The sequence below is a fragment of the Zingiber officinale genome, chromosome 6A (assembly GCF_018446385.1).
Source record: "Zingiber officinale cultivar Zhangliang chromosome 6A, Zo_v1.1, whole genome shotgun sequence".
NCBI lineage: Eukaryota > Viridiplantae > Streptophyta > Magnoliopsida > Zingiberales > Zingiberaceae > Zingiber > Zingiber officinale.
The window spans coordinates 43707734-43720397 of record NC_055997.1 but is presented as its reverse complement, the minus strand read 5'-3'; the positions used below and the strand labels follow the sequence as shown (position 1 = coordinate 43720397).

Below are 12664 nucleotides of genomic sequence, written 5' to 3'. Positions count from 1 at the left end.
AAATTCTAAGATAAAAAAAATTCTAAGTCAATTTTTATAAAAATTTCTAAGATAAAAAAAAACTTCTAAGTAAAAAAAATTTTAAATTTTTATTTTTCTAACATAAATTGAATAACTCTTTTAAAGCATTAAGTAATTTAAATTAATGCTTTTTCAGTTAGTCAATTAAACTCTTCATTTCGATACTTGGCTCCCAGGTCGTGGCGAGGCACTAGGCCTTCTTGGTTATTGGAGCAACAACCACTTCCTTAGACAAAGCCTCATAAAGAAATTAGTTGTCTAATTTCCTTGCTGAAAATGCTAAGTCTGATTTTAATTTTAAATTAAATAGGTTTTGGAACCCAATAGAGGTTCCTACCTACAGGATTAACCAAGTATTTCCTAGGTATATAGATTTTTGATATATTTCTAATTTGACTTTGATGAAATCTATAATACCAATTTAAACCTCTATAATTTCTAAAAGTAGAAATATTTGAACCATTAGATTTTTTCAATCTTTCTATTTCTTCTTTTAGTTTTTCATTTTCACTTTTCAATTTTTCAAAATCCTCTATAAGACATGATTTTGCCAAAATTCTCTTTGTTTCTAAAATTTCATTTTCTAATTTGGCATTTTTATTTTCTAATTTATACATGGATTTAGTCATAGCTTTGATACCAAAGTAAAGTTCATCAGGGGGTAAGAGGCATACCTCACTTACCACATCAGACTTGAAGCCTGAATCTCCCCCTGCTTCACTACTTCCATCTGAGGTTGCTCCCCCTTCATCGATGCTGGGTTCTGATGTACTTTGTCCTTCGTGGCTTGCCATCAGTGCAATCCCCGCATATTCTTGAGCTTCTGATTCAGATGAAGAAGTGTCATCCCAAGTTGCTTTTAGGTTGTGTTTCTTGGGTGTTTTCATTTTGACCTTCTTGAGTTCTGGGCAGTCTTCCCTTAGGTGTCCCTCCTTCTGACACTGGTAGCACCGCACCTTTCTTCTACCTTTTTGATTCTTTTTATTCTGCATTTTAAATTTATTAGATCTAAAAATCTTTTTACAGTTTCTTACCATGTACGCTTCTTGATAGTCTTCAGAGTCTGACTCGGGTTCATCCTTATTGGTTGCGTTCAGCGCCATAGTCTGGGTTGTGTCCTTTGATATCTCGGCACATCTAGCTTCGTGTAATTCAAGGGTAGAAAACAACTCTTCTAAAGTACTTACCTCCAGGTCTTTTGAGATGTAGGAAGCATCGACGATTGATATCCACTCCGGAGTTCTTGGAAACGCGTTGAGCGCGTAGCGTATAGTGTCCCGGTTTGTTACCGTTTCACCAAGGTTTTCGAGACCAGTAACTAGTTCTTTTACCTTTGCATGTAGACCGGCTACTTTCTCACCTTTCTCCAGATGGATGTTCATCAGTTTGTTGTGGAGGATGTCCCTTCTAGCGAGCTTTACTTCAGATGTTCCTTCGTGGAGTTCCAAGAACTTCTCCCAAAGTTCTTTAGCAGATGCATAGTTTCCGATGCGGTTGACCTCTTGAGGCGGTAACACGCTCAGCTGGTGATGTTCCGCACGGCTGTTTGCTACCGACTCATTCTGCTCCTTTTTTGTCCAATCGCTTTCTTCTTTTTCTTTTCCATCTTTATCTATTGGAGCTACAAAACCATATTTCATAATAAACCGAATTTCAAAATCTGTTTTTAGGAATACCTCCATACGACGCTTCCAGTCTGCGAAGTTCCCCTCGAATTTTGGTGGAACGATGCTTGGTCCGGCCATCTTGTTACTTCGATCGGCGGTTAGTCCTCCTGAAGCGCCTGGCTCTGATACCACTTGTAGGTCCCTTTGGAGGCCGGCAAGAGGGGAGGGGTGAATTGCCCTACAAAATAACACCAAAAACCCTTCTCGGATATTCAACTAACTTAAAAGAACTTGTAATTAAAAAGGCAGAGACTAAATAAAACAGAAAGTAGACACAGAGGAATTACTTGTTTTGTAATCAGAGGATTGCTAATCCAAGGCAAAGAAGGTGTAATGCCCGCCCTTCCAGGTAGCACTAAGGCCACCCCGGAGGGACGGACGTCACTGAAACATAGACATCAATTACTAATGCATATGGATTCATGGCAGTGGAAGACTTATTTAAATTTTCTTTTTTTTTTCTTTTATCATATGCATTTAGTTTACATATCATGGCATGTGAATCAAAGCATACTGAACATTTCATCATATCATCATCATTCTAACATGAGTAAAATATCATAAGTGTATGAAATACTAGCTGAAATCATCATCATAAGCATAGGGTCCAACTTAGTTCACATGCACAGCTTAACTAATTATTAGTTCCAAAACTTAAGTAGATCTATCCACCGAGCACTTCCACACACATCCATCACCTTTCCTGCTACTCCCCTTAATTGATCCATTCCTTGCCTTTATCTGCAGTACAAGGAAAACGTGTAGCTATAAGCCAAAGGCTTAGTGAGGTCCTTGCCTACCCATAAATCCGAAAAACACATAACATAACATAACATGTAGAAACCATAGCATAGCATAACATAGCATGGAGAATCATAACATAGAACATATCTTATCATGTAAAAACCATAACATCTCATAACATAACATGAGAGAAAGCAGAACATAATATATCATATTACATAAGGAGCATAACATATCAAAGTATATCATGTGAGTGCATATCATGATTCATATCACATTCTGTAAGCACATATCATGAAGCCTATCATATCATGTAAACATGTATCATAACTCATACCTGTTCATAAGGGTGTATAAACATAATTTCATAAATATGTGCATGTAGATGCAATATGTATATTTTTAAAACATGTATCATGGAATGCACATATGCATCATGCTTCTTTCAAAACATATAGTATACATACTTGAACATCATATCATCATCATGAGAAGGGCCCTGGCTTGTACCACATGTAAACATAAATGCTCGCAATCCCTAGGACAGGGTAGCTAGCCCCGAACCTACTAGGGATCTAGGTCCGTTCATAGTCCGTCGACCTAGGGGCGTACTGAGGAGCTCATCCCTTAACGAGGTCCGTTCATAGTCCGTCGACCCCGGGGCGCTTATGGAGCCCACCCTTGGTACAAGCCATACAAAGTAAAATATCATGCATATCATATCTCATCATATCATACATGTCATAATTCTTGTCATATCATTAAGAGAGCTCTTGATCCCAACTTAAGGGAAGCATCTCTTTACCATAGCATGAAGAGTGCTCTTGATCCCAACTTAAGGGAAGCAACTCTTTTCCATGACGTGAAGAGTGCTCTTGGTCCCAGCTTAAGGGAAACAACTCTTTAGACTTTTCTTCTTACATAAGCCATTCATACATGCATTATGAAACATAACATGTTCTTATCATAACATAAAGTATAACATGTCATTTTCATATCATCAAACATGGCATATCATCTCATGAACTTAGCATACATATCATGAACATGGCATATCATATCATGAGTCTAGCATATCATATCATTAACATGGCATATCTTGTCATAAGTCTATCATATCATATCATGAACATGGCATATCATATCATAAGACATAGCAATGCAACATATCATAAGGCATATTTTCATCATATCATGAAGCATGAAAGCTTAATCTACTCATATACAAAGGCTACATATCATGAGAATATATAAACATGTTTAGTTAGGTTTAAACTCTTTCCAAACTCAATTAATCCATATTGGCCGAACCACATCAGTAGGTTTCATCCTCATTTCATTCCATATTAAGCATAGAACTTACCCACATAACATGTAAACTTGATCTAAACACATACAAGGCATTATACTTCATGAATAAGCATGTTTGAGTTCAAAACTTTAACTTTAATCCATTTATCTCAATTTGGCAGAAACACATCAGTAGGTTTCTTATATCATTTGGTTCCATATGAAGCATAAAACTTATCCACATAACATGTAAACTTGACCTAAGCACATACAAGGCATTATACTTCATGAATAGGCATGTTTGAGTTCAAAACTCTAACCCTAACCCATTTATTTCAATTTGGCAGAAACATATCAGTAGGGTTTCATATCATTTTATTCCATATGAAGCATAAAACTTAAACATATGACATGCAAATTGGATCTAAGTATATACATGGCACTATACAAGCATATTCAAGGCACTATACTTCATGAATAAGCCTATTAGAGTTCAAAACTTTAACCTTAACCTATTTATCTCAATTTGGCCGAAACATATCAGTAGGGTTTCATATCATTTTATTCCATATGAAGCATACAACTTAAACATATAACATGCAAATTTGATTTAAGCATATATAAGGCACTATACAAGCACATACAATTCACCATACTTCATGAATGGGACTATTTGAGTTCAAAATTCTAACCCAAACTTATTTATCTAATTTGGCCAAAACATATCAGTAGGGTTTCATGATTTTTCATTCCATATCAAGCATAAAAAATTAAGTTATACACATGTAAAAATTCATACATCATAAAAGAGTACAACTACTATGGTTTCTATGCAAAATTCTTGACCTAAGGCCTATAAGTCATGTTGGCCGAAACATATGTATAGAAATCTCCTTGTTTTTGTCACAACATGAAGAATGAGAACTTAACTATCAACATATAAAATTCACATATCATATAAGTATGAAATCAAGCATGTTCTCACAAGAAAAAGAACCTAGTCTTAACCCTCTTTTGTCTCTTGGCCGAAATATTCATAGTGAGGGTTTAGATTTTTTTTTTTTTTAATAAAACATAACTTGAAACTTGTTGACCCTAAAAGATCATCCATCAAAACCCACAAGAAAATTTTACGGTTTTGAAAACTCTTGAAAAAATACTTAACGATCGATTCGACAACAACTTGTACTGCAGTGAGGGGAATACTCACATCCTTCGCTAAATTCTCTAAGGAGGGAACCTTGCTTGTGAATCCTTCCTAGAGGAGAGATTCCTTGCTCCTTGGTCTCGGCAAGAGGATGAGAGGGAGAGAGAGGTCACGGTGAGGGAGAGTAGGAGGAGAATGAGAGCAAATGACAACTCATCTTTAATTTCCTCCTTTTATTCATTATGAGAGGAGGAAGGAAAATATATTTTTCTTCCTCCTTTCTTTTACTCTCTTCATAATTAAGAGAAAAGTCTAGATACATCCCTTCTTGGTGAGTAAGAAAGGAATATTCTAGAGCATCTCTTCATTAGAGAGGGAAAGACAACTCTTACTTCTCCTACTAAAAGAAGAGTCTTTTCTTCTTACATTTAATTATGATTTCCCTCTATTTCCTAACAATAATTTCTCTTGGTCTAGTGGTTATCTTATTCAGGCATCTAATGAGAAATCTAGAGTTCAAGTCCTAGACCTTATGTATTTTTATTTCTATTTTATTTGTTTAAGTGTTCGGCTAGGAGCACAAATTCAACTAAAGCATATATATTTTTCTTTATTCATGATAGAATATTCTAGAATTTTTCTAAGGACCCTATGGGTGTTACAGTCTCCCATACCTCATAAAAGTTCATCCTCGAACTTAAAATAAGAATTCTGGTAACTCAGAACTTCCTACTGAGCGCATCTGCTACCTTGTTTGCTTTTCCCGGATGATAAAAGATCTCGCAGTCATAATCCTTGACTAGCTCGAGCCATCTCCGTTGTCGCATGTTTAGGTCTTTCTGTGTAAAGAAATATTTCAGACTCTGGTGATCTGTATAAATTTTACACTGGACCCCATATAGATAATGCCTCCATATCTTGAGAGAAAAGACTACAGCGGCTAGCTCTAAATCATGTGTGGGATAATTCTTTTCATGCTCCTTAAGTTGTCGAGAGGCATACGCAATGACTTTTCCATTCTGCATAAGTACAGCTCCGAGTCCCAATCTGGAAGCATCGCTGTACATATCGAATCCCTCGTTACTTTCTGGAAGAGTGAGAATTGGGGCACTAGTCAATTTTCTCTTCAACTCCGCGAAGCTTCTCTCACAATCCTCCGTCCATTCGTACCTTTTGTTCTTCTTGGTGAGGGCCGTCATGGGAGCTGCAATTCTGGAAAAACCCTCTACGAATTTCCGATAATAGCCAGCTAGTCCGAGGAAACTTCGGATCTCACTGGCATTCTTTGGCCTGTTCCAGTTACTCACGGCTTCTATCTTGCTTGGGTCTACTATAATTCCGTCCTTAGAGATCACGTGACCCAAAAACGACACCTGGTCAAGCCAAAATTCGCACTTTGAGAATTTGGCATACAATTGTCTCTCCCGGAGAATTTGTAATGTTATGCTCAGGTGCTCAGCGTGCTCTTCCTGGGTCTTCGAGTAGATAACAATATCATCAATGAAGACTATCACAAATTTATCGAGATATTCCGAGAACACTCGATTCATCAATTCCATAAATAGGGCAGGAGCATTTGTAACTCCGAAGGGCATTACTATGAATTCATAATGTCCGTATCTCATTCGGAAGGCTGTCTTTGGTATATCATCTTGTTTCACATTCACTTGATGATAGCCAGATCTCAGATCAATCTTGGAGAAGACGGTGGCACCTTTCAATTGATCAAATAAGTCATCAATCCGAGGTAAAGGGTACCTGTTCTTGATTGTTACTTTATTCAGCGCTGGGTAATCTATGCACATTCGCATAGATCCATCCCTTTTCTTCACAAATAGTACGGGAGCTCCCCATGGAGAGTGGCTAGGGCAAATAAGTCCCTTGTCAAGTAACTCCCGTAACTATTCCTGTAGCTCTTTCAATTCAGCTGGCGCCATACTGTAGGGTGCCTTAGAGATCGGTTTAGTACCAGGAATCAATTCGATCTCAAATTCGATTTCTCTGTCAGGTGCTAACCCTGGCAGTTCATCGGGGAAGACATCTGGAAAGTTGCATACAACTCTGACATTCTCTAGCTTCTGATCCTCTGCTCTACTTGCATCGACCACATGTGCTAGAAACCCCGTGCATCCATTGCCCAACAGCTTCCGTGCTTCCAGAGCTGATAGGAATTTCTCAGTCTCTCCCCTTTGCATTCCGCTAAATTCAAATATCAATTCTGCCTCGGGCCGGAAGACCACCTTTCTTTTACGGCACTCAATCGAAGCTCCGTATTTGCTCAAAAAATCCATGCCCAATATTATATCATAATCCTGCATATCCAGCACTATCAGATCTGTAACACCCCTAGAAAGCCTAGATAAGAAAGTAAGGATAATGAGAGTTTGAAGGTAGTGAAAAGAAGGTGTAAATATTCTAAGTTGAATATTAAGATGGGAAGAATTTAGATGATTAAAACATTATGAAAGAAAATAAAGTTGAGAATATAAATCATCTATATTTATAATACATGGAATTAATGTAAACAAAAGGAAGGAATATGAGATAATATATATGTGTATGAAATATTTATGCATAATGCATAATATGGTGATATATGAATTATTATGTACAAAAGAATATCAATAATATGTTAGAAGAGAAATAGGATTGAACCTTGGACCTCTTGTAAGGAACATGTATAGGATATCAAAGGGGATAGGAGAATTATTGATAAGGAGAGAAAGGACTAAGTAGTTAAGAATAAGAAAGGATTCTTTTTACTTAAAAGGAAAAGGAAGTAAAAAGAAGTAAAAATATACATAACCAAGTTTTGATCCTTGGTTCTCTTGTGGATGCATGCATATGTTAACCAAGTGTGATAGGAGAGGATATTGTAAGAGGAGAGATAGGAATTTTAATTAAAGGAAAGAAAGAGAGAAATTAAAGGAAAGAAAAGAGAGAACTCAAGAAGCATTTCTCTAGAATATTCTTATCATTAAAGAGGAGAAATAAATAAGGAGGATGAATCAAGTCAAGTTTTCCTCCCTCATTTTAGTATAAATAGGCATGGAGGGTGGCTTCATCCTCAACTCACTCTCCTCCTCTTCCCTAGAGGTGCCGAGACACTCCCTCTTTTCTTTCTTCCTTTTGTTGCCGAGCAACACAAGAGGAAGAAGCCTCCTCTTCTTCCTCCTCCTCTCCACCAAAAGACCTAGCCACTTCTTCCTCCATTGGTGCCGAGCAAAGCAAGCAAGGAAGAAAGGTCCACAAGCAAGTTCTCAACTCTAGGAAACTTAAGCAAAGAAGGTAAGCTTCCCTCACCTGTGGTACAAGGCTTTTATGTGATTTTCGGATTTATAAGGATTAGAAAACCTAGGAAAGAATTTAAGAAAATTCGGCTAAAGAAAAGGTTTTCAAATCTAAGATGATTTAAACAAGACCTCATTTCATGATAAGATTTTCTATGCTATGTAGAAGGATTCTTTTCCATGATTTTATACTGATATGATGTATGATCAGAGGAGTATCTAACCCTAGGATTTAACCAAAAATATTTTAAAGAGGCTAGGAAGATTATTGTCTAACCAAACTAGTGCAAGGTTCCTTCTATGAAATGCTAAGGACCTTTCTATGGTTTTCTTGCTTGGAAATTAATTGGAACCAAAAGAAAACTCACTTGTATGCTTCGGACCAGAAAGGTTAAGGGTTATAAAGACTAAACATGCTCCTATGATAGGATATAAAGTTTCTTAAAGGGTGTTCACATTGCTAGAAACTCATGAACTCTTTTTAGGGTTTTTCGGCCATGATAAAAGGGATAACTTAGATTAGCCAAAACAAAAATATTAATATGCTCAAAACCTCTGTGATATTATGATATGAAAGTTGATTAATGCTCTCATGTTTAATTGGAATGTAGAAAATTAGTTACATGATATAAGACATGTAAGATCACAAGAGTCCTAGCTTGTTTATGATCCAATTTTGTGTATGATGTTCTTAGTAACTTTTGCCATGATATTTACTTAGGCTTTCCATGCTTTAGGCCACTTAAGAAACCTAGCTTAAGGACTGGTAGGTTTCGGCCATGAAGGAAAATAAAAGAAAAAGGGAAAGAAACCTAGGAAATACTATACATAATGAGAAGAAATGAAATTATGTTATGTAATATGCCATGATATGTTATAGCATAAGGAAATGCTATACATAATGAGAAGAAATGAAATTATGTTATGTAATATGCTATGATAGGTTATAGCATAGGAAATGCTATACATAATGAAAGAAATGAAATTATGTTATGTAATATGCCATGATATGTTATAGCATAGGAAATGCTATACATAATGAGAAGAAATGAAATTATGTTACGTAATATGCCATGATATGTTATAGCATAGGAAATGCTATACATAATGAGAAGAAATGAAATTATGTTACGTAATATGCCATGATATGTTATAGCATAGGAAATGCTATACATAATGAGAAGAAATGAAATTATGTTATGTAATATGCTATGTTATAGCATAGGAAATGCTATACATAATGAGAAGAAATGAAATTATGTTATGTAATATGCCATGATATGTTATAGCATAGGAAATGCTATACATAATGAGAAGAAATGAAATTATGTTACGTAATATGCCATGATATGTTATAGCATAGGAAATGCTATACATAATGAGAAGAAATGAAATTATGTTACGTAATATGCCATGATATGTTATAGCATAGGAAATGCTATACATAATGAAAAGAAATGAAATTATGTTACGTAATATGCCATGATATGTTATAGCATAGGAAATGCTATACATAATGAGAAGAAATGAAATTATGTTACGTAATGATATGTTATAGCATAGGAAATGCTATACATAATGAAAAGAAATGAAAAAGGAAATGCATGAAAGATTGTTAGGGACATGATATGATAGTTATGCATGATAAGTTATTTTTTTTGTATGGTTTGTACCAAGGGTGGGCTCCGTAAACGCCCCGGGGTCGATGGAGTAAGACTCGGGCCTCGTCAGTAATGGGCCTCTGAATGCCCTAGGTCGATGGAGTAAGACTCGGGCCTAGTATGTATGCATGGTAGGGTTCAAGACTTGCTACCTTGGACCTACCTATGAAGCGCGCGCATTATGTATGTGGTACAAACCGGGATCCCCTCTAATGATGATATTAATTTCAAGTACTTATAAGTATAAGTTTTCAAATTCATGATGCATTGCCTACATATGTGCTTGAATTATCTGATGATTAGATATAATGTCATGTGATATTATGATATGAATATGAATATGAATATGATACCCTTGTATGTCGTATGCTTATGATACCTCGCATGATATTGATATGCAATGATATGAATTCGGTTTTAGTGAGTAGGAAAGGAACTTACTGAGTCATGAGTACTCATAGCTTACTTTCCTTGTACCATAGATATGGGAAGATATTCGGAACGACGGAGCAACAGGAGGAGCAGATAGTGATGTGTATGGTGGTGGCTCGGCAAGAACGATTCAGACAAATTAATATTTTTAGTTATATGATCAATATATGCACATTCGAACTAATTAGAATATGTGATATCATGCTTATTTAAATAAAAGGAATGATTTAAAATTTTCCGCTGTTATAGTATAACTAAAGCATGTACGTAAGTAGTATAAGATCGTAGCGCCGCCCTTGGGTAAGAAGGGTGGGTTTTTACAGGTGGTATCAGAGCGAAGTTTTGCCAGCTCACTACACACACATCAAGCTTCTTCCTGTCGCTCCAAGTAAGTACAGTTGCTTAATTTATTTATATGCAAAAATTAGTATGATACTCTAGGATACATGAATAATAGCCTAGGAAGGATACCTTAAGCTATACCCTAGAGAAGGGTGCATGATGACAAGTATGTGTTAAAAATAGTATGATACTCTAGGATGCATGAATGGTAGCCTAGGAAGGATACCTTAAGTTATACCCTAGAAAATGGTGCAAGATGATAAGTAGGTGATATTCTAGGATGCATGAATGGTAGCCTAGATACAAGAACCTTAGGCTATAACATAAGAGGAATAATGAATCTTTAAAATCTTGTAGAAATGGACTATATCCCGTTCGAATACGATCCCGAGGATGTAGAATATTTTGGCGAATACCTCGAGTTCGCGGATGAACCTGATATGCTGGAATACTTCGACAACTATGTGAGCGACTCGGAATCTCCGGAACACGGCGAGTTCGGAGAGGAAGATCTCGAGGAAATCGAGGAAGGGAATTCGAACGATAATGAAGATTCAGAAATTATGGAATATTATGAAGGAGAGAACGAGTTTCCTGAGATGGGCGAGGATGAATTTAACCTTGCTGAATACATGGAAATGGGTTTCAACCCCAACGATATAATAGACTTCGAGTGGGGACTGAAAAACCTCGAGGGGGAACTAAACGAAGACCCGATGGAACCGGACGAACATGTTGAAGAAGACGAGGGAATGAATAAAGAGACAATAATCGACCCGGAAGAGGCATCGGAGATTCAACCTCCGATAATGCCTGATCCACCCCAGAATGATCTGGGCAAGTCGATACAGGTTGGGTTGATAATGACTACTGCTATCATGTCCTTTATGACAGGAGTAGTCACAACCTACTTGGCCTTTTAAGAGAAGAAGTTATGAACAAAAAAATGTAATAAAAGCTTTTGATGAATAAAAAGAGTAGAAATGGTATCAATTTAGGCATGAGTCAAGTAAGAATGATAATACCATCGGCTAGATCTTGACGCGTATGAATGGTAAGGTAATCTAAAGATGATATGACAACCTAAGAAAGAATACCTCAACGATAACCCAAACATGGCATGAAACCTAGACATGATATGTTAAGATATTCATGCATAAATGATAACTTAGACTAAACTTATTATCATTTAGGAAAATAAGTATGACTAGAAGACGAAATGCCAGAACGGAGGAGACCGTACCTCCACCTGATTGGGCACATGTAGTTACTGAGCTACAACGACAGCTTACGGAATAGCAACAGATGATTGCTGCCATGATGAATCAACAAGGGAATCCTGCTACCCCAAATCAGAATAATACGCCAACTATACCAGTAGTTGAACCGGAGCCAGTAGCAGCACCGGTACCACTAGTGAATCTGGCACCGGTAGTTCGTCAAGAAGCGTATCTGATCCAGTGGCAAAGACTGAGGCCAGAGAAATTCTCTGGTAATTGTGAAGCATGGGACGCACAAGCTTGGTTTAAGACAATGGAGAGCATGATAGAACTATTGGACTGGCCTGAGCATGAAAAGGTCAAATGCGTATCATTCTGTCTCACGGGAGACGCCCGAATGTGGTGGGACAGAGTGAAAGTGAAAAGACCAGTAAACCAAATGAGTTGGGCAGATTTTGAGACGGAATTCTTCGAAGAATTCTTCCACACTCGGGTGACAAGTAGGCACTATGATGAATTCACCGAATTTCGGCAAGGTGACCTAACGGTGAAGAAGCGATGAAAAGATTCAACCGCCTGGCACGACTATGCCCGGAATTAGTTAGGACGGAGGGAGAAAGGGTCAGGCTTATGCTAAAGATGCTCAGACCCGAGATAGCACTTAATGTGGCCGGCGGAGTTAACAGGCCGCGGACCACAGAGGAGTTAATTAGCAGTGCCCTGAATACTGAACACTACCTGAAGGCACTAGGCAAGGACAAGAAGCAAGCTCAGATGGAAGAACTGGAAAATATCAAGGCCAACTGGAAAGGGAACCACGGTGGAAAGGGAAAGCGACGGAACGACACTA

General features: G+C 37.2%; 1 protein-coding gene across 1 annotated transcript in view; it reads right to left on the bottom strand.

Annotated features, from left to right (window-relative positions):
- LOC121994777 (uncharacterized mitochondrial protein AtMg00860-like) overlaps window positions 1-6464 on the bottom strand; it is a 39965-nt gene extending 33501 nt beyond the window's left edge. The window contains exon 1 of the mRNA XM_042548700.1: window positions 5954-6464. Coding sequence (XP_042404634.1) covers window positions 5954-6464 — 511 coding nt within the window. The remainder of the gene's footprint in view (window positions 1-5953) is intronic.
- Window positions 6465-12664: the final 6200 nt, after the last annotated feature.